Source organism: Erpetoichthys calabaricus, chromosome 8 (genome assembly GCF_900747795.2).
Source record: "Erpetoichthys calabaricus chromosome 8, fErpCal1.3, whole genome shotgun sequence".
NCBI lineage: Eukaryota > Metazoa > Chordata > Cladistia > Polypteriformes > Polypteridae > Erpetoichthys > Erpetoichthys calabaricus.
In genome coordinates this window covers 73,567,391-73,591,144 of record NC_041401.2, presented here as the reverse complement: position 1 = coordinate 73,591,144, position 23,754 = coordinate 73,567,391, and the positions used below count along the sequence as shown (strand labels likewise).

The 23,754-nt window shown below is 39.5% G+C and overlaps 1 protein-coding gene across 2 annotated transcripts in view; it reads left to right on the top strand.

Moving 5' to 3' along the window:
• Positions 1-23,754, top strand: part of dhx40 (DEAH (Asp-Glu-Ala-His) box polypeptide 40) — a 44,824-nt gene that overhangs the window by 3,058 nt on the left and 18,012 nt on the right. Inside the window, exons 3-7 of one of the 2 annotated variants that reach the window (XM_051931313.1) lie at positions 6,682-6,827; positions 7,922-8,041; positions 8,627-8,815; positions 8,897-8,963; positions 19,612-19,743. In XM_051931313.1, coding sequence (XP_051787273.1) covers positions 6,682-6,827; positions 7,922-8,041; positions 8,627-8,815; positions 8,897-8,963; positions 19,612-19,743 — 654 coding nt within the window. Of the gene's footprint in view, positions 1-6,681; positions 6,828-7,921; positions 8,042-8,584; positions 8,816-8,896; positions 8,964-19,611; positions 19,744-23,754 lie in introns of both variants that reach the window. The other variant, XM_028806802.2, reaches the window with a different exon arrangement.

Sequence of the window (23,754 nt, the reverse complement as noted above, 5' to 3'; positions counted from 1 at the left end):
CCGTATCATTTTTGTCTCTCAGCAGAAATCAAGATTTTTTTAGTCCATGCTTCATTTTTCCAATCTTAAAGTATCCAGTTTTGGTGAGCCTGTGCCCAGTGCAGACTCAGCTGTCTGTTCTTGACTGCATGGTCTTCTGCCTTTGTAGCCCATCTATTTCAATGTTCGCTGTGTTGCGCATTCTGTAATGTTCTTTTCCTCACCACCGTTGTACAGAGTTACTGTAAACTTTCTGTCAACTCAGAACAGTCTGCCCTTTCTCCTCTGACCTCTCTCATCTGCTGAACTTCTACTCACTGGCTGATTGTTTATTTTTTGCACTGTTCTGAATAAGTTTTAGAGACTATTGTGTGAAAATCCAAGGGGATTAGCAGTTACAGAAATGCTCAAACCAGACTGTCTTGCACCAACAAACATGCCACAGTGGAAAGTACTGAGATCACATTTTCCCCCATTTTAAAGTTTGATATGAACATTAACTGAAGTTCCTGATCTGTATCCACATGATTTTATGCATTACGCTGCTGCCTCATGATTGGTTGATTTTTCTATCCTTAGACTATAGAAACTTCTTAGTGCTAAAACATCTGTCATTTTATTAGTTGGAGTCAATTAAAGTGATTTTAGTTAGTAAGGAGGATACAAGGTCTGTCTCATATCTTCAGAATCCTGACCTTGATGATTTTTCATGTTCTTCACCTGTCTCTGTGGGTTTTTTCTTAGCATGTTCCTAAATTTCCCATTTTCCTCCACATCCCAAAGATGTGTGTGTTATGTTAATAGGTGACCCTGAATTGGCCCCATAGGTGTAAGAGTGGGTGTGTGCATAAATGTGCCCTACTGTAGTCTGATATCATGTTCAGTGCTGGTAAGCTGGCTTCTGTCTTGTGCCCAATGCTGCAGCTGGGATAAACTCTGGCCTTTGATAAAAGCTTGTGCTGGCATCAGTGTCCTGCACCCATGTGCAAGTATTCTATGAAGTTTACTGTCAAGAAGCTGTAAATCTTTTGAATTTACAGATTGCCCTGTATAGACTGTAAATGGGGTACCAGATAAGTAGACAAATTATTGTGAACAAGAAAATGTACAGCACTTCCAAGTGGGTTAGAGTGCAGGTTATTCAGCAGCCATCTGTCTGTCATAGTGTAGATAGTGTGATGTCATGGAAGATGTTAAAAGGCCTTCTGGCCAATAGATGCACCATGCCATTGTAAAATGGAGAGCAGAGTAAGAGTTGCCTCTTAAGAGGATAGGTGACAAAATAGCTATTTTGGAGGCATGGCCTTATTAAATCTGTTCAAGGCTTGAAGGGTACCAGAGGACACTATAGCATGGAAGCATCAAGCCTTTATAGTCCAGCACCGAATCCAGGAAATGGTTTTAGACTGGACCAGACCTGACCTCATAAGGAGAGTTAAAGCTGTCCAAGGCCAGTGAATCTTTGAGTCTAGTGGTAGAGATAAAGTTAGGGCAAAGGCTCATTGGGGGGAGGAAGAGGTTTCAGAATTGAAAGAGATAATGAGATGGAAATTAGAAGGGGAATGCTTGCAGTACTTTGGGGTAGGCATTTAAAGTAAGCCTAGAGTACTTTAAGATTGTTTTTTATTCTGCTTACCATGGTCATTTTGCTTTCTTCCTATGCCACCTCCAACAATTTAATAAAATGCGTCATTTTTGCACCTTTTGTATTCTTTGGTATCATTATGGGTGTGGAGGGGTGCCACAGAAACAGTTCTATATACAATACTGCATGTGTCAATATATGTGCTACCTGACTGAATGTATTATTTGATAGTTTTTTGTACAGTGAATTGGTCTACTGTTTTTAAAGGTTATTGTAGGTCATAGTGTAGAGTGTAAGATAAAAAATACACTAAAGTTTGGCACAGTGGTAGTGCTGCTGCTTTGCAGTAAGGAGATTGTGGGTTCACTTCCCGGGTCCTCCCTGTGTAGAGAGCGCTATATAAATGTAAAGAATTACTATTATTATAAAGTTTGATGCTTGTTTAATTTTTTTGGTGTCCAAAATAGTTGAACATGAAACCTTCATATGTGCCACTTTTATTGCTCCCCCTTGTGAATTCAGACCAATTAAAATAATAAGGATGAACTGTTTGAATACTTTGGTTAAGTACACAATTTGAAGTTTATTAAATTTGTGTCTAATCAGTAGAGTGAAATTCTAAGAACATAGTTTCTAATGGCACTTCATACTGTACAGTATTTGAAACAAACACAGGGCTCTGTACTCGGCCCTCTTCTCTTCTGTATTTACATGCTTCCCCTTGGCCATATTATACATAGCTATGGACTGGGTTATCATTTTTATGCAGACGATACTCAACTCTACTTCAATGTTAAAAGTGGAACTTCATCAGAGCTTTCTCAGCTCACAACCTGACTTAGTGAAATTAAAACCTGGATGGAGCAGAACTCTTTAAAATTAAATTGCAACAAAAACTGAACTCCTGCAAATTGGGACTAAAATGCAACTTAATAAAATGAGCTCCTTCCCAGTCTATCTTGGCGGTGATCTCATCAGACCTGCCTCTACTGTAAAGAATCTTGGTGTCATTTTTGATTCCTCCCTCTCTTATTCCGCCCACATAAATCACATTAAGAAACTTTCTTACTTTCACCTCCGTAACATATCCCGTGTTCACTCCTACCTCTCCTTCTCTAATGCTGAGAAACTTGTCCATGCTTTTATCACATCCCGCATCGATTATTATAATTCCCAACTGGCAGGTGCCCCTTCTAATCTTATATCACAGCTCCAGCTTATTCAAAACTCAGCTGTAAGAGTCCTTACTAGAACCAGCAGCAGCGAGCACATCACACCCATTCTGCTCCGTCTTCACTGGCTCCCTGTGTCTTACAGAATCAAATATAAAATCCTACTAATAACCTACAAAGCCTTAAATAACCTCGCACCAAACTACATCAGTGACCTTCTCCATCACTATGTGCCTGCCCGCCCACTAACGTCCTCTGATTCTGGCAATCTTGTTGTGCCCCACACTAATCTACACTCCATGGGTGACAAGGCCTTCAGCTGTATAGCGCCCAGACTCTGGAATGACCTACCAAAATTATTCAGGTCAGCTGACTCCGTGAATTCTTTTAAAAAACAACTCAAAACTCATCTGTTCAGGAAGGCTTATAGCTCTACTTGACTTTATTACCCTTCTCTCACTTTACTTCTCTGTCAAGATGCTCATGTAACCTGTATGTGTGTGTGCTAGACCATCAATTATGTTGTCTGTTAGGCTTTTTCTTTGAATTCACTGTCGTAATCTTCTTTATTTATTTATTTATCTGGTTTGTACAACGCTATATACTGTATACCCTGCCATTCTTTCTTATATTCTGTAAGTGCCTTGAGCATGGGAAAGGTGCTATATAAATAAATGTATTATTAAACTGAGCAGAACCCTTAGATAAACTTGTATATGGTCTGTCAGTCTGTAAATTTCTAAATCTCCGGGTTGTAAAACAGAATAATCATCTAAAAAATCCAGTTTGTCCACAAACGTTTAGAATGACATATAAAAGACCTAAACTTTACTGAAATATTCACCTGTAATAAAAAGTTCATGCTTATAAATCTACAACTATCTCATAGTATGGTTGATGCCCAAAGATGTGTAACCAGTTATTTCAATTTGCAGGGAGATAACTTTTCACATATTGATATTGCATAGCCTTCTTTAATAAATGAATTAAATAATTATCAAAATGGGTACTTTCTCATACTAGGAATATTTTATGAAGTACAATTGAATATCTGGTGGCAGTATGTAGTAATGCAAAAAAATCATACTGATGAAAGTACTCTTTCACCACGAATGGTCTCAGGATAGACATCAAAGCAAGAGACTATTGTCACATCATTCTCATTTAACATCCTCATAATGTATATGTTTTCTCCTTCTTAATATTATACCTGTGAATGGTGTTTTCCCAGCTTATACTGCCACAGATACAAGGAAGAGGGCAAGAAAATGATGTAGAGAGAGATGCTGCATAGATCATGTATATTATTTACATTATTTATTTTAAAAGTATTAATATATTTGAAATGCCTTTGTTTCTTTTTATAGGCTGATATTAAAAATCAAATTATATTTGTAAATCTGATGCACCATATCTAAGGTTTAGAAAAAAATGTTTACATTAGGATAGTCTGCATAATGGTTGAATTTAGCTTGATCAAAGTAGACACTGTTGTTTGATGGAGATGTAATGAAATGAGTATGGTTAGTGGGCTTGGGAAGAGAGAAACGTAGGCAGCAGAATTTACCTTGGGACAGGTACAGGACTCGGCAATGAAACATCCACTAGCAAAAGTGACAGTACAGAATGAAAGGCACTGTTTGTGTATGGGATGCCCCCGGAGGCTAAGAACCAGTATCCTGGTGCTAGATAGTGAGGCATGGTTAGGACATCACTTCAGCATGCTGTTTTCTCTTTGAACTCTAGACCATTGGTTCTCAAAGTCTGGTTCATGGACGTCATGTGGTCCATGAGATGACCTAGTTATCTTTCTTGAAAGAACTTTCTTGCTGATAAAGCCAAATTAAACTGCTCTAAGATACCAACCAAGGAGCGCCCTGTCTGACCTTCTTGTAGAAAATAATGTTTTACTTCTATAGCACTCCTTACCTCTCTGATCCTGTATTAAGTTAGTGATTACTAACTCCATCTGTTTCTCTCTTTCAAGATTACTTCAAACTCACCGTCTCGCTCTCTCTCTCTCTCTCTCTCTCTCTCTTGTCCAGCCTACTGCTTCAAAACACAGGGCTCTGTTTTTTTTTTAAATATGCATTGATGTTCACCTCCCCAGCCAACTCCTGGCAATAGCAATCCCTTATTTCCATCCTCAAGGGTTTATTATGGGTCATTAACTAGCTGTGAAACATAAACCAGCACTGGTTGAATATTAGTCCTGTAATGCAGACTTTCCTTCCAGGTGGGTAGGGTTGAGTACCTGGTTGGCAAAAGGTTCAAACAGGGACTGTACCACCCAGATCTGAGAGAAGCCACTAGGTGAGAGGTGAAGACCTGTGGGTAAACCAAACAAAAATGAGCGATCATTTTAACTCCTAGAGTAGCAGTACAATAATTAGTTTGCAACAAAGAAAGAAACTGAAGAGCATTGCAAGTTTGACAGAGTTCTGTTGTCTTTCTTAGAGCACCTTTCAATGGCATAACAGTGCGAGTGATGGGAGAGCAGTGGCAGACATGCTCTTGGCTCATATGCTGCTCTTAGAGACATTGTCCTCTTAAAGAAACTGAGACTGAGACTTTGGCATGGACACCAGGTGCTAATGGAGGAAGCCCAAGCCTGATGTCCATTTTGTACCAGTAGTACTATCCTAACCCTGGAATTAATTCTGCAGTTTGGTTGGAAGTGATGCTAGATTGTGATTTAAAGATGCATCAGGCCCATAGACTTGCTGATTGTGGCACTAAGTAGAGAGAAAAGACGTGCACTCAACAAGTAGAACTCCAACCTGCCATGTGATCCCCTTTAAAAAAAAAAAAAAAAAATTAAGAACATGTGTGTTAGTCAGAATGCCCAGTGGGGGCTATGCGGTCTTTTGGCCTGGAACCTTGCAGATTTTGTTTTTTTTCCAGCTTAACTTATATGCAATATATTATTGTCTTATCTAATTTTAATTTGTTTTTCTTTGTATGTAAATAGTTCTTCGACATTTTGTAAATCTTTTTGAGCTGCATCCTTTATATGAAAATGATCTATAGCAATAAATGTTTTTCTAGAAATAGAGATTAAGTGTTGGAGAGAAACTGCGGTGGGTTGGCACCCTGCCCGGGATTGGTTCCTGCCTTGTGCCCTGTGTTGGCTGGGATTGGCTCCAGCAGACACCCGTGACCCTGTGTTCGGATTCAGCAGGTTGGAAAATGGATGGATGGATGGATGTTGGAGAGAAAAAGAAATAGAATGAAGGTTAAAGAGAATATTGAAGTATTTTTAGATGTGCCAGTCAATCAGTTAGAAGGTTTTTCAAAACCAGTTAAGGAAGGCACAGAGAGGTAGTATAGCTTTTGTTTGCTTCTTTTTATTTTGAGTTCTTCCTGAATTTTTCCCTCCCTATTATTTATTTTGTCTAGTAAAAAACATTTTTGTAAATGTTGGCCGGCTTGGAATTACAAAGGGTATGAGTGCACTTACCATAGTGACTGCTTTGCACATAGCTGAAAGCAGCCTGTCCTTCTCTGAAAGTCCCCATAAACAACTCCTGTGCTGCATTTGGACCCAGGACTCTAAAAATGTGAGGCAGCAGAATTATTCTCTTCCATCCATCCATTTTCCAACCCGCTGAATCCGAACACAGGGTCACGGGGGTCTGCTGGAGCCAATCCCAGCCAACACAGGGCACAAGGCAGGAAACAATCCTGGGCAGGGTGCCAACCCACCGCAGGAATTATTCTCTTACTATCCTTAATTCATAAAGTTTCTGTTTAGTGAGAATTCTTCAAGAGCATAAAGTGATCTTAATTTCCTTTCTTTAATGCTATCCCATTTAATTATGAAACATAGTTCCTTATGGGACCATTTTTTAAAAAAGTGCTCTGGTAAAAAGTATTATTTGTTTACTTTTATAATTTTTGGTTTCTGGTTCACCAAGCTCTAACATTGTCTTTTTGGTCTGTTAGGTTTTGCCAAGCATGGCATTATTGGTGTAACTCAGCCACGCCGTGTTGCAGCCATTACTGTTGCTCAAAGAGTGTCAGAGGAGATGAACTGTCAGCTGGGAAGGGGTGTGGGTTACCAGGTGCGGTTTGATGATTGTACCTCAGAGGTGAGCAATCAGTTCAGAAGTCATCTTTACTATTAAGATTTTACTAAGGATTTTCTGATGATACATAATTATATAAGTCACGTATTTGTAACTATTTTGAAAATTGATTAATAATTAAAAGTATACATCAAAAAAGTGTTGACTTACGGGTGTTTTTCAGATGGAGTGCTTTTGTGAAAATAACTAAAATGTTTGTGGCTTCTCATTAACTTGTAACTTGCCATAATACAAAAAAAGAGGTCTTGCCTTGGCCTAATACTATATATTTCAGGGTAACATTGTTGCACCAAGCGTGGACCTCAGTTAAATATGCATTTCCAGCAAGTAATTAATTGTGCTGTTTTTTGGCAATTAATTTAATAAATTGTGAACAATGGCAAGTTCTTATAGGACATTATTTCTGCAAGAGTTGGGAGAACATGCTCAGGACTGATACAAGTTAAATCAAACAATGTTCACTGTTTGGTGTAATGGAGGATTCAAAGAATATTACTAGTTTCTGAATTATCTTCAATTTTTTAAAAATGGCTGTCTCTCTAATCGTTTAAACAAAACCTAAGCTAGTAGAAATTATTATGATATGACTGTTATTTGTGCATATGCAAATGAGAATCATGACCACCTTGCTCTAGCTGAGATTTAAATGTAAAACTTTAATTGGCTTGTACCCATCTGCCTGACCTGTCTGGCTTTAATCTCCTTCCATGTCTTATCAGATTATATCTTGCTGAAAGTCAGGAAAATTAAGTTTTTATTCATTTGCTTTTCCGTTTTTGCCACAGCAATTGTGATTTTTTTTTTTTTTTTTTTACACCGCCATGATTCTGTAAAATAAAATAAATAAATAAATGAACAAACTGCATCTTGTTAGTGCCTTAATTCTTATGGAAGAGAATGAGGGGCACAGTGAAATACTAAGGATAAAAAGCAGTTATCTCCATAGAGCAATTTGTATGCTTTATTTAACAGCAGTGCTGCTTTCAACACTGCTGCTATATTTTCCAGTTTAGAAACGCAGAGTTAATTCAGTAAAGGAGTGTGCACCTTGTCATAGTGTCTGTTGAGCTAAATTCTTAGGATGTTCTCATTCTCAGGATACTGTCATTAAGTATATGACTGATGGATGCCTGATGAGGGAAATTCTTGCTGACTCCAAACTTAGTCGTTACAGTGTTGTCATCCTGGATGAAGCTCATGAGAGAAGCCTGAACACAGTAAGGATATATAATTTTTGGTCAAGGTATATTTCTTTATAGAGGTAAAACAACACCCCTCAGAATTCTTCACATTCTAGGTCTTGTAAAAAGCTGTTAAATGTTTCTGTTTTAGATTACAGTTACCATGGAACAATTACACAGTGCTACTTAAGGATTGTTGTGGTTAATGAATTCTAAACATTGTTTCGGAATGCAATTGCAGAAAGACTAGATAATTACATTTGGAAATACTAATAGCAGAAATTATACAAAATAGTTTCATGCTCATGCGTGTTATAGATGTTGCAGTGAATCAACAACAAAAGCGGCAATGTAGTTTAGAAGGGCAACTTGAGTAATGCAATGGAATATATGCTGTAAGCTTTGCCTAGGAAAAATAGGGAATGGGGATTTTAAATGTTCAAAGTCCCTTATCAGAAAATACTTTAAAGTGATTAAAATATATAACGTTGAAGTACTTATTTCATTATTTGATGATTTTGTTTTATATTTTACTTTACCAGTGCAACTGATTGAACAGATTTTTTTTTTCTTATTAAGGATATTCTCTTTGGTTTACTAAAGCAATTCTTTCACCGAAAGTGCCATGGAAAGAGAAAAGCCACGTTGAAGGTAGTTGTGATGTCAGCCACGCTGGAGGAGAAGAAACTTTCAGAATTCTTTGATAGTTGCCCTGTCTATGTCATTCCAGGAAGAACTTACCCTGTTTCAACAGTCTTCTGTAATCTCATTGGTCCAGAAGACAAAGAAAGCTCAGCATATGTGAAAGATGTAAGGAAACATATTTTCCTTTGCATCCATTTTGCCTTTCCTTTACTGCATTGGACTCATAATTTATTATTTTATGAACAGGTTGTCAAGGTTGTGATTGACTTGCACACTAATGAACCTGCTGGAGACATCCTTGTGTTTCTTACTGGTTAGTATCTAATGTACTCTTGTTATAAGGTTCCTTTAAACTGAGTCAGCATTTGAGGGCAAAAGCTTAAGTGTCAAAGAGTTTAGGAGATCTGTGATCTTGCGTGAAGCTGATGATAATTTTAAAATACAATTCTAATATTTAGGACTGGTTTAGGGTTAGTTCATACACTTAACAACAGACCATAGGTCCCAGGTAGAAAATATTGGTGAGAAGAAAACAATGGGATCTGAACTGATTTGAGCAGAGGATATGTTCAGCTAAAAATGAGCAAAACATGGATTGAGTAAAGGTCTCGTTAAAATAAGTATGTCTTTTTTTATAAATATCATGGAAACATTTAGGGAGCTGTATTGTAGAAGGCGCATACTGTTGTGGAGATGACCCGGACACAGACACGCGGACACATTCAACTCACCCACAACACGTTTATTTACACCGTCCATTATTTACAATAAGTGCACAACAACCCCAAAGTCCGCAAAAGTCCTGGCCACTACACAAATGCCTTTCCTTCTTTAGGCCGCCTCCTTGCCTCCTCCCAGACCTTGTCCTTCTTCCATCTGACTCAAGCCCCTGAATGGAGGGAGGCAGCCCCTTTTATCCACACCCGGATGTGCTCCAGGTGTCTTCCGATGAGCTTCCGGCGGCACTCCCCAGTGTGGCGTAAGTACCAGCTCTGCACCCAGAAGCACTCCAGGTGTCCCCGATCCTCTTCCCCCCAGCACTTCTGGGTGTGGCAGAAGTGCTGAGGTCCACAGCTCTCAAGGCATTGGGTCGCCCCCTGGCGGTGACCACAGGTCCCTACACGGTTGAGCTTCAAAGCTCTGTACCCGTGGTCCCCATAGCCACCAGGGCGGTCTGGGGGAGGCGTAAGCCCTCCTCCGGGGCATCCCGGCCGGGTCGCCCCCCCCAGTCACCTGCAACACTGTAAATGAGGAAGCAATCATAAGAAGCTTGAGTAATGATGTATAAAAGACTATGATTAGCTTGATAATAGGTTATCATAAACAATCACTGTAGTTTATGTAATAATTTTTAGGGGCAGTGTAGGGAAAAAAAATTAATTTTAACTTGCCCTCTCAAGGACAGTTATAATAACGTGGAAATAAGAAGAGATTTAACTTGGTTAAGCAATTATCTGTGTTACCTTTGGCAATGCTGATAATCCTCTTTAATAAAATCCCTGTGTGCATCCAGGTGTCCGTGTGTGTGTGTCTTCTGGTGAAGTGCGCATGCGAGGGGCACGGTGTGATGCGCGATATTACTGTCAGAGAAAGTTACAGATGTTTTACGGAAATACAAATCAGTATTACTGCGAGAGGAAATTAAAGGTACACAATACAGTGACGCATATTACAGCCACATACAAGCCAGTATTACTGTCAGAGAAAATTAAAGGCATATTACCGATACACACGCCTGTATTACCGCCAGAAAAAATTAAAGGTATATTATGGATGTACAAGACAGTATTACTGTCACAGAAAATTAAAGACACACAATACACGGCGGCAGCCCACGAAGAACAGTCAGCTCAGCAAGTAAACAACAACAAAAGAAAGGCTGAAAGACAAAGAAAAATATGACCAACAAAAAGAATGAGGTCCAAGTCCCTTGCCATTTAATATAGACTGTTCCTACTAATGTTTATGCACTACTGTTCTAGCGCCTGTTATTGTAACGGGCTTAATGACTAGTTAATTAAATAATTCGGTAAGTCTCCTACTTTATTTACCTTACCTTTCTCTGTTGTATTACATCAAGGTAACAGAAGGCCACTCATTTTAAGAAACAGAATAATACATTTAATTGATAAATACAAGGATTATAGAAATATGATAACTGCATATATTTATCTGTACAGTTGTGCTTTTAAGTTTACATACCCTGGCTGAATTTGTAAGATGTGTACCATACTTTAAAGAAAAGATGATTGATCAGGCAAAACACATTTCATTTACATTTAATGAAATCCAAATTAAACTATAAGGCATCACAGAATAGCACAACCATTAAACAAAACATAGTAATAATGAAAATAATGAGATGGTCCCTGTTCAAATATTTGCATACCCTTAGTGCTTAATACTGTGTATTGCCCCCATTAGCATCAATGATGGCATGTAGTCTTTTGTGATTGTTGTGGATGAAGCCCTTGATTTTCTTAGGTGTTAACAGCTGCCCATTGTTCATGGCAAAAAGCCTCCAGGTCCTGTACATTCTTGGGTTGTCTTGCGTAAACTGCATATTGGAGATCTTCCTAAAATGGCTTAGTGATATTGAGGTCAGGAGACTGTGATGGCCACTCCAGTACTTTCACTTTTTACTGTTGTAGCCACTTAAGGATGGACTTGACCTTGTGTTTTGGTTCATTGTCATGTTGGAAGATCCAAGTGCGTCCCATGTGCATCTTCCGGACTCCAGTATTTTCTGGTAACATGCTACATTCATCTTTCCATTAATTTTCACTATGTTACCTGTGTCTCTGTAGTTCACACTCCCCCAGAAGATCAGAGATCCACCTCCATACTTCACAATTGAGATGGTGTACTTTTTGTCATGGGCTTTGCGTGTATGGTTATGGCCATAAAGTTCAGTGTTCGTCTCATCACTCTGCTGTTTGGCATATTGTAAGTAGGCTGTTTTGTGGTGTTGGCATAGTAAAGTCTTTTTTCTTACAACTCAACCATGCTGTTCATTTTTGTTCAAGTATCTCCTTATTATGTATCTTGAAACAGCAAAATCACTTGTTTGTTGGGAAGCCTGTGTTTCAGCTGAAGTTGCTTTTGGTTTCTCTTGGCATCACAACAAATGATCCTGGCAGTTATGGCTGAAATCATGGTTGGTCTATCTAACCGTTGCTTGGTAACAACAGAATCCCTTACCTTCCATTTTTTCATAAGAGTTTGAACACTACTGAGAGATATTTTGAGATCTCTGTATATCTTTTTATAACCGTTTCTTGATTTCTAGAATTCAACAACCTTTTCTCAATGGTCCTTTGACAGCTCTTTTGTTTTCCCTATGGCTTGGAATCCAGCAAAGTCAATACAGCACTGCGTGAATTTAAATTGACTGTTTTTACACAGACACTAATTACAATCATAGAGGTTACAGGTGTGGACACTCTCCCTTGATTACCCTTAATTTGAACCTGTGTGTGTCAACTTGTGTGTATATTATCAGCCCCAACATTCAAGGGTATATAAACTTTTGATCAGACCCATTTGGGTGATTTCAGTTATCATTATGATTTAAAAATGACATACACAATTGTGTGATAATAAAATTGCTTCACCTGAGCACACTTCCTAATTAAAAACAAAGCTGTCTGCATGATTACTTACATTTTCCAAACAATGGTCAATATTTCACAAATTCTGCCAGGGTATGTAAACTTATGAACAGAACTGCATATTGATATATGAAAGGAACGCAAACAGACTAGACTAGATTATTTAGAGTTCTAATTTATCTTGGCACAGATAAATAGTTTTATGGTAATAAGTCTTTAAAGTGATGTTCGATTTTGTGTGAAGCTGTTGCTTTGTTGTTGCTCCAGGTTTATGTGGAAGATTCTTCTTGCATCAAAGTTTACTCTTTCTCTTTGCTGCAGGGTCCTTTATTTGTGAAGTACAGTGCTTTTATCAGTTAGGCCCTTGGCTATATCAGCTGTAACTCCATAGGGGAAAAACATTACTGTTTCTGGCTCAAGACTTTAAATGCTGAAGTTTCCTTTTTAAAGTAATGGCTGCCTCTCTGGAGACTCCAACTACTGCCACACAGATTTGGCTTGGCAAACTGGATGTCAGCTTTTGTGTTTACAAAGAGACAAGAATTACCATATCAGCTCCCCCAGAAAGGGAACAGCTCATTGGCTGTTTTAGTTTCAGAAGGTCAGATTTTCCCCTACGGAGGGTGCCCGAAAAAATCTCTAAGGAGTTCAGCGAGTGTCCAGAGAATGTCCTCAGTTGGGATGAGTGCAACTAGTTTATGAAGAAACATGAAACCTGTCATGATTGGATCAAACTCACTTCCAGTAACAAAATCAGAGCCTGCTCATAGGTGAATTGTTTTGTCCATTCCAGTTGTTATTCTTTGAATTATAGATCTTTGTTCTTCTTGAATCCACTTCGCACCTTCAGACTCAAGAAGTTTGCAGGGGGGGGGCCCTGGAAAGACCTCAGTCTAACACTAATTTATGCCTTTGTTATCAGATGAAGTACAGGAAGATCCTGGTACAAGCTGGAGTTCAGTCACTTAGTTTGGAATGTAAGTGGGGGAAGGTGCAGCTGGATGTCTTCTAAATCTGCTGCCTCACCAGGCCCTGGTGTGCCACAAAAGCCTAGCAGAATGGGCAGCGTACACTTTTTCCTACAACAGCTATTTGAAAAGTGCAACATCAGTTTCAAAAAAGTTGTGACAGTATGAAAAATGCTAACGAAATCAAAAAGGAGTGATTTGTAAATTTAATTAGACTTGTATTCAAACAAAAACAGTATAAAGACAGGGTATTTAGTGTTTTACTTAATCAGCTGTGTTGTCTTTTGAAGGTTTATGTTTATTCTAAAACTGATGCCTGCAACACATTCTAAAAAAAGCTTGGACTGTTTAGTTAAGTACTAATAAAGATATGACAAGTTTAAATAACAATGTGACGTTAAACAGGCGAGACAATCATGTTCTAGTGTATAAGGAGCCTCCAAGAAAGGCCCTTCAAAAGTAAGGATGAGTTGAGCATAAGCAATTTGCCAATAGATACGTAAGTGAATACTCTAAAAGTTTGACAACAATGTTTCCCAAAGACAGATTGGCATGATTTTGGGCATTTCACCCCCTAAAGCAGGGGTCCTCAGTCACAGTCCTGGAGGGCCGTAGTGGCTGCAGGTTTTTGTTCTAACCTGGTTGCTTAATTAGAAAGCAATTCTTATCAATAATTTAATTTCATGGCTTGTTAGAGGTTTAACTCTGCTATGTCAGGTAATTCTCATATCCTAGATTTTCTTCCCCTTTCTAAGGATATCATCAAAATGATCTGAAGGCTAAAATGGATGAGTAATTCTCAGTCCTTCACTTTTTTCTCCTCACTTTCCTTCCAAGTATTTAACTAAACCCAATAGTGCATGATAAATACACATGGGTGTAAATGGTAACAAGCTAAATGGAGAAATGCTGGTCTCTTTTGTCATTTGCATGTTATTGCTAATTAGGAGCAATTAAAAACCAAGAATACAGCTGTTTAGATAGATACTTTATTAATCCCCAAGGGGTAATTCACATACTCCAGCAACAGTATACTGATAAAAAAAAAAGATATTAAATTAAAGAGTGATAAAAGTGCAGTTATAACAGACAGTAACTTTGTATAATGTGTGATAGAATGAGGTCTCCGTGACCCCTTGAACCCTCAGACCAGACGTCAGACACCAGATAAAAGTCCAAATAATGGTTTATTATTAGTAATAATAATAATAAATGTGCACAAAGCACCCTCCACTCCACAATACTCAATAATAATAATAATAATAACAACAATAATCAATAACCAATCCTCCACTAGCAGACGCGTTGCCACCCTTCCACCCAGCTCAGCTCGACATCTGGGATTTCCCATAGTCCTGATCCGGAAGTGTTTCGTCCTCTCTGTCCACGTGACTAGGAACACTTCCGGGTCATATAAAAACTCTTCTTCACCCCGGAGGCACGTCGTTTCTTCCTGTCATGTGGTCATGACGCACCTCCGGGTTATAGGGCACATAAGAGTCCGACAACCTCCCTACAGCGACTCCTGGAGGCCCCCATGGTATCCAGCAGGGCTGTGCATATAAACTACAGAGTCCATGATGCCCTGCTGGAATTCAGGGCACGTTCATGCTGTCGAGAGAGCTCCTCCTGGCGGCCTGGGGGTGAGGGCCAGAGTAGAAAGCTGGCAATCCTTCATAAATGTTAACGTTTACTCCCCCGGGTGGAATTGAAGAGTCGCATAGTGTGCGGTAGGAACAATCTCCTCACTCTGTCAGTAGAGCAGGACAGTGACAGCAGTCTGTCGCTGAAGCTGCTCCTTTGTCTGGAGATGGTACTGTTCAGTGGATGTAGTGGATTCTCCATGATTGACAGAAGCCTGCTCTCGGTGCCCGTCGCTCTGCCACGGATGTCAAACTGTCCAACTCCGTGCCTACAATAGAGCCTTCCTTCCTAACCAGTTTGTCCAGGCATGAGGCATCCCTCTTCTTTATGCTGCCCCCCCAGCACACCACCGCATAGAAGAGGGCGCTCGCCATAACCGTCTGATAAAACATCTGCAGCATCTTATTGCAGATGTTGAAGGACGCCAGCCTTCTAAGGAAGTATAGTTGGCTCTGTCCTTTCTTGCAGAGAGCATCAGTATTGGCAGTCCAGTCCAATTTATCATCCAGCTGCACTCCCAGGTATTTATAGGTCTGCACCTTCTGCACACAGTCACCTCTGATGATCACGGGGTCCATGAGGAGCCTGGGCCTCCTAAAATCCACCACCAGCTCCTTGGTTTTGCTGGTGTTCAGTTGTAGGTGGTTTGAGTCGCACCATTTAACAAAGTCCTTGATTAGGTTCCTATACTCCTCCTCTTGCCCACTGCTGATGCAGACCATGATAGCAGTGTCGTCAGCAAACTTTTGCACGTGGCAGGACTCTGAGTTGTATTGGAAGTCCGATGTATATAGGCAGAACAGGACTGGAGAAAGTACAGTCCCCTGTGACACTCCTGTGCTGCTGAACACAATGTCAGACCTGCAGTTCCCGAGCCACACATACTGAGGTCTGTCTGTAAGATAGTCCACGATCCATGCCACCAGGTATGAATCTACTCCCATCTCTGTCAACTTGTCCCTGAGGAGCAGAGGTTGGATGGTGTTGAAGGCGCTAGAGAAGTCCAGAAACATAATTCTTACTGCACCACTGCCTCTGTCCAAGTGGGAGAGGGATTGGTGTAGCATATAGATGATGGCATCCTCCGCTCCCACCTTCTCCTGGTATGCGAACTGCAGAGGGTTGAGGGCGTGGCGGACCTGTGGCCTCAAGTGGTGAAGGAACAGATGCTCCATGGTCTTCATCACATGTGACGTCAGGGCGATAGGCCTGAAGTCATTCAGCTCACCAGGACGTGATACCTTTGGGACTAGGGTGATGCAAGATGTTTTCCAAAGCCTCAGGACTCTTCCCTGTTCCAGGCTCAGGTTGAAGATACGCTGTAGAGGACTCCCCAGCTCCAACACACAGGCCTTCAGCAGTCGTGATACTCCATCTGGACCCACTGCTTTGCTGGCACGAAATCTCCTCAGCTCTCTGCTTACCTGGGCTGCTGTAATTGTGGGTGGGGGGAATCTCTCTTCTATGCTGGTATCAGCAGAAGGATGCGTGGAGAGTGCAGTAGTCTGAGGTGAGAGTGGGTTAGGGTGGTCAAACCTGTTAAAGAAGTTGGTCATCAGGTTTGCTCTCTCCACGTCTCTCTCGATGGTGGCACCCCGCTTCGAGCTGCAGCCAGTGATGATCTTCATCCCATCCCACACTTCCTTCATGCTGTTATTCTGCAACTTCTGCTCCGTCTTTCTCCTGTACTGCTCCTTCGCCACCCTGAGCTGGACTCGGAGTTCCTTCTGCACACGCTTAAGCTCACGCTGATCACCGCCTTTTTTTTTTTTTTTTCTGGTTCAAAAGGCCCTTGATGTCACTTGTAATCCATGGCTTGTTGTTAGCATAACAGCGTACAGTTCTTACTGGAACTACAATGTCCATACAGAAGTTGATTTAGTCAGTAGTGCAGTCAACAACCTCTTCAGTGTTCTCACTATGTGACCCCTGCAGGATATCCCAGTCCATAGTTCCAAAGCAGTCTCTCAGAGCCTGCTCTGCCTCAGGAGACCACTTCCAGAATGAGTGTGTGGTTGTAGGTAGCTCCCTCACTCTTGGTTTGTAGTGAGGCTGAAGCATAACCAGGTTATGATCTGCTTTCCCAAATGCAGGCAGCGGGGTGGCGCTGAATGCGTCTTTAACGTTTGCATACATTTGGTCAATAGTCCTATTTCCCCAGGTGTTACAATCCACATACTGGGATAAGGCAGGTAATGTTTTGTCCAGCGTCGCATGGTTAAAATCTCCAGAGATTAGCACAAGCGCCTCGGGGTGTTTGTAGTTTAGCAACAGCAGAATGGATGATGTCACCCACTATCTCCACATCCGCTCCACGAGGGATGTAAAGACTAAAAATGTTTAAGACTAAAATAAGCAATAAAGGCTCAAAATCTCAACGGGTGAGGCAACTAAAGTGAAGCAGAAGTGTTACTTGAGCAAAAAGTGCTTTTTATTAAGCAATTGGGTTGGAGCAAAAACCTGCAGCCACTGCGGCCTTCCAGGACTGTGATTGAGGACCCCTGCCCTAAAGTGTACAATATAATTAAAGGTTTTAAGCAATCTGGTCAAATCTTGGTACAAAAAGGGCAAAGCGGAAAACCACTTCTGAATGCACATGATCTCCAATCCCTCAGATGTCACCAGATTAAGAATCATCATGTATCTTTAATGGATATCATGACATGGATTCACAAATACTTTGGTAAATGTTTGTCAGTCAGTACCATTGCTGCTGCATCACCAGATGCAAGTTAAGGCTTTACTGCGCTAAGCAGAAGCCATGCGTCAACAATATTCAGAAGCACCGCTGACGACTCTGGGCTTGGTCTCATCTGAAATGGAAAGTAGCACAGTGGAACTGTGTTTTTTGTTCCAATTATTATATTATTATTATAACATTTCACATAGATTTTGGTAAAATCAGTCATCGTTTTCTCCAGAACAAAGAGGAAAAGGACTGTCCATGCTGTTATCAGTGTCAGGTCTAAAGGCCAATGTCTATCATACCATGGGAATGTGTCAGTGCCCATAGCATGGATAACTTGTACATCTGTGAGGGCACCATTAATGCAGAAAAATATGTATATATTTTGGAGCAACAAATGCTGCCATTTAAACACCATCTTTTCCAGTGACGTTTCTGTATTTTGCAGCAGGATAAAACCAAACCACAAGGTTTGTTCATTTTAAATTCACAAGGTAAAACATTAAATATTGTGTTGTTTTATTGTTTTCAATATAGTATGGTATGAATAAAATGTACAAATCACTCATTTTGTATTTTTATTAGCATTTTCCATGCTGTCAAAACTTTTTTGGAATTGGCATTGTATCTTGAACTTTGATAGACAAATTAATGAACTATTGTCCATTCCAGCTGAAGAGGAAACTGTAACTATAAGTTACTACAAAATTATTCTGTATAGTCATCAGCTTCATTTTAATAAACTGGAAGCATTATCCAACAGTTAATAAAGTGGTGTATTGTAGAGAGGCCATTGTAGCCCCATTGTGAACTGAAAACGGACATTTATGATGTATAATACATTTTTGAATCTTTACTGATCATTTTCAGTTCCATTAATATTACTTTGTATGTCTTGATTGTTTCCTTGTGATTTAAAAACCTTGTGGAAAAAATTGTATATATTTATAAACTGGGATAGAAAACATCACCAGGAAGTACTTAAGAGGATAAGTGAGTTTGGACTTTAAAAGTGAGTTGATGAATGAATATATAGATGGAAGTAAGTGGTAAAAACAAAAACTACATTTGACTAATGTTCACTGCTTTTTTTTCTCTTAAATAAAAACAAAACCATTTGTAATATTGGTAGTCTTTAAACATTTGTTCCTCTTTGGTGACCCCTGCCCTCTTACCAGGTGATGCCATATCTGAATGCTGTTGTTCTGGAAAATGATACATTTGTTTTTTGAGATTTTATATTATTGCTATATAACAGAAATGCATTCTAGAAATGTACAGTATATTGAACCAGGTTCCAGAGCCAAACATGTGAGTGGGGAAAAAAGATTGTAATAGATAAATATAAAAATAAGCCCCCACCCCCACCAACCAGGCAGGCATACAACCCAACACATCCTTATTCATCCCCTGACAACCTTAATAAGGATATTGTAGGGTACACTTTAAGTTGCCTGTTTGATACCAGCTAGAATGACACGCTGACTCCAGAGCCTTGGAACCTGATGTTAGAGGAGTAATGTTAGGCACCAGCCATCCAGTTTTACACAAAAAGTACCAGCTCTTAGTATTTAGGGATATAAGATGAAAGGTTAATTCTTCATGCAGACAGCTTAAGAAACATCAGGTTAAAAATGAATGACTTGCAGAAGTTAATAGATAACATTGCAGAAGAGTTCCATCAAAGTTGAAACTAGTTTTATGGCACTTGTGCTTGTGCCTTGTGAAACAACATTCTATGAAACTATTATATATGTGTTAATCAGCAAATCCTGTAATAATTCTGGCATGGTTAATCAGAGAATTTATAATGTTCTATAAAATTGGATAAATTACATAATACAGCACAATTAATTACGATTTTGTCTCTTTTTCATTTTTATGTGCCATTAACATATACTGGCCCCAATCAACTTTGTCAGCAAGTTTTTTGGTGGTGTTATAAATGATAAATCATAGGTTTATGTGGTGGTGTGTTGACTTGGTAGTCCTGACTCCAGAATATATAAGAAAAAATCAATGAAATTCTATTTTTTTTCCCCGTCTACGTAGGTCAAATTGAAATAGAGAAAGCTTGTGACCTCCTGTATCAGAAGGCTGAAGCCATCGACTATAACTATGATATGCAAGATCGATCCTTGGAAGGCCTACTCATATTACCTCTGTATGGATCTATGCCAACTGGTAACTCTACCTTTTCCACATTTACATTTAAGATAAGAGCATGCAAAAATGAGTTACTTTTAATTAATATTTTTATCATATAAAAACAGATAATTATTATGTTTTGAGAAAACAATTCTCATTTTTTGAATATTTCCATCAGACAAAAAAATAATTTTCCACGGTATTCAATCATATCTTTTATACCTGGCTCTGTTTTTCATGCGGATCACAACCTAATGTAACAACAAATCAACACTCATACATCAATCTTAGTGAGTTTAACTAGGCATCCAGAACAAAGTTACTTAAATGAGGACAGCAATCATACCTTCAAGTACTGAGCATTGGTGTTAACATTCATCACTTGGAATTAGTATTAACATTCATTTTAAATAAGGCAAGCAGCTCAGCACATTAATGGCAGCCATAATTTGGCGTTGTGCAGTTTACTGATAGAAATATTGTGGTGGCTTGTTCATATTGTTTCTTTATTAATACTATCAGCTCACGAAAGGCCTAACATATGAGGTACAGACATATGAAGAAAAAAGAATTAAGCATAAAAACTTCAGAAAAATTTGAGGCCTTTCATCACAACTTATGTTGTCCTTTTGTATTAACCTGTTTCTGAAAGATTTAGTTAATATTTGAAATTCCCACGGGTGCTGCTTTCAGATTACACTATATTTCCTAAACTTAATGCCAAATAAACTCTTCCCTTGCTTCCCTTTAGGCTCCTAAGTTTTTGTTGAATAACTTATTTTAAGTAAACTGCTTTAGTTAAACTGAAAATATTTTGCATAATTTTATTGATACTCCTAGACAATAACCCAATGTACTGGAATGTTTCTGTTTGCTGTCTTCTGAATTTTCTGTAGGGTTGTTATATCCTTCCTGTACTATGGAGATCAGAACTTCACAGAATAGATAGATAGATACTTTATTAATCCCAAGGGGAAATTCACATACTCCAGCAGCACCTTACTGATACAAAAAACAATATTAAATTAAAGATTGATAATAATGCAGGTAAAAACAGACAATAACTTTATATATTGTTAATGTTTACCCCCCCGGGTGGAACTGAAGAGTCGCATGAGGGAGGAACGATCTTCTCAGTCTGTCAGTGGAGCAGGACAGTGACAGCAGTCTGTCGCTGAAGCTGCTCTTCTGTCTAGAGATGACACTGTTTAGTGGATGCAGTGGATTTTCCATAATTGATAGGAGCCTGCTGAGCACCCATCACTCTGCCACAGATGTCAAACTGTCTAGCTCCATGCCAACAACAGAGCCTGCCTTCCTCACCAGTTTGTCCAGGCGTGAGGCGTCTTTCTTCTTAATGCTGCCTCCCCAGCACACCACCGCGTAGAAGAAGGCGCTCACCACAACTGTCTGATAGAACATCTGCAGCATCTTATTGCAGATGTTGAAGGACGCCAGCCTTCTAAGGAAGTATAACCGGCTCTGTCCTTTCTTACACAGAGCATCAGTATTGGCAGTCCAGTCTAATTTATCATCCAGCTGCACTCCCAGGTATTTATAGGTCTGCACCATCTGCACACAGTCACCTCTGATGATCACGGGGTCCATGAGGGGCCTGGGCTTCCTAATATTCTGGGTGTATAAGCATAATCTCCATTAACATGTACTACATAAAGAGTCCTGTATAATCTAATATGTTTTTAGTCTTTCTAACAATTTCTGTAAACTGTGTGGTTATGGACCTCCAGTGTTTTCTTTTAAGACTTACATTCAAGCTCCAAACTCCTCATTCTTTAATTGTATAAAATATTTTTGCTTCCAATGTGCAATACTCATTTTTCGCCTCAAACTTCATTATCCAAACATGTATATATTTACAAATATGAATTTTGTCTGATTTTTTGCTAAGATTTTGCTGATTTTAGGAATTTTGCTGATAGTCCTAGTTTGATGCCTTCTGCAAATTTAATTAACATACTAATTGCATTTAACTTATTTTATGTAATTTTAAAGAGCAGCAGTCCCAAGTCCCTAGATTAACACTGTGGAGCTTTTAATTTTGGTTGTGGCTGTTTCAGATAAGCTTCATGGTACCTTAACATATTGTTTTCTCTTCTTAAACTATTTATATAGTGCAAAACAATCAGATGTAAATGTGAGAAAATGGTGAGGTCCCCCAACTTGAGAGAACTATTTAAAAAAGATTGGGAAAATGCAAAAGAACAAAAACTAAAAGGTTTGATTTATCCTCTACTAGAAAGCACTAGAGCTACTGCAGTGTCTTCCTTACCATCTATTGATTAAATGATATCAAAGGCCCTGGCAGTAGAACTTTTTATAGCTCAGGGAGTAGAAGAGGAAGACCCCAGAAAGAGCAGAAGTGACATAATTTATCATTGGACAGGACTTCATTGGCCAGAGGATGGGAATAGAACTGTTAGTATATAGTCAAGAGTTTGTTCAAACCAGCCCCCATTAGGCACTATCCTAAAGGAAGGCTAGTATTCCATATTTGTTCCTTTACAGGGAAGAAAACAGAACAGACTTCCTTTTGGGTAGTTTCTGTCTGTTAGTCACAGTAGTGTAGTAGTAATGTTTACTTAAAATGACTCCAAGGTTTGGAATCACATCAGAAGGAGCTTACATTATTTAAACATGTGTATTTCAAGCTTACAGTTATGACAGTGGATGATCTCATAGTTATAGCAGTGCCAGGCACGAATGGCAGGCAGTTGTCACTGTGTTGACAACACCATTGAGGCTAACACTGACAACCTCTTTGGAGCCTAGATTCAGAGCTGTATGGCTGATTGCCAGTGAGCATTCAAAACTATGCACCAAATCTGCGTGCTGTTTCATATTGCTGCAATAGAGGTGAGTTTTGAAAGTGACATGCAAATGTTATACAGCTCCTAACTAAACAGTTAGCAACCCATGTAATTTTAGTCTCAGGGGTGTTGACAGTAACATAATGCTCCCAAGTAAGGCACAAAAACCTTTATTGTTTACATCACCTAAGTAATGGAAAATGTCTTATGCCTTATTATTTGTAAGTAAACTGATTATATTTCTTAATTTTTTGTCCTTCTATTTATTTCTTTTAAAGGAATAATACTTTACCCCCAAAAATTACCATCTTTCTATTTGTTAATTATGTTGTAGTGATAGCTCCGAAAAATGTTTAACCTCAAGTTTTTGTGGAAAACAAAGATAATAAAATTATTGATACAATGGGCTTCAATGGGAACCCAAGTTGATTAACAGCAACCAATATCAAAATGTGCATTAAAAAACCTTGAATAGCTCATGTTATATAATCCATATATCAGGTATCCATTTATATGCTCACCACTGCCCACATGTGTATTTTTTAAAAAGTATTATTAAATAAACCCATCCATCCATTTTCCAACCCACTGAATCCTAACACAGGGTCACGGGGGACTGCTGGAGCCGATTCCAGCCAACACAGGGCACAAGGCAGGAACCAATCCCGGGCAGGGCACCAACCCATCACAGGACACACACAAACACGCCCACACACCAAGCACACACTAGGGCCAATTTAGAATCGCCAATCCACCTAACCAGCATGTCTTTGGACTGTGGGAGGAAACCGGAGCGCCCAGAGGAAACCCACGCAGACACGGGGAGAACATGCAAACTCCACGCAGGGAGGACCCGGGAAGTGAACCCAGGTCCCCAGGTCTCCCAACTGCGAGGCAGCAGCGCTACCCACTGTGCCACCGTGCCGCCCACTGGGAAATTTCCCCCTGGAATATCCAGATATCTGTGTAGCAGCGGACCTCTACCATAACTGAGTGCAGCAGCAAGCGAAGCAAGTGGTGTGAGAGACCATGCAAATGCAGCACTCTAGTGGGCATCAGTGCTAGACTAAAGGCCAGTCCCTGTAAACCTGCACTTCCATCAATTCTGTTATCTAACATCAACTCGCTGGAAAAAAATGTAACTATTTGAGACTAGATTTAACTACCCAGTGTAAAGTCGGAAACTGTTATGCCCCTTATCTTCACTAAATTCACTATT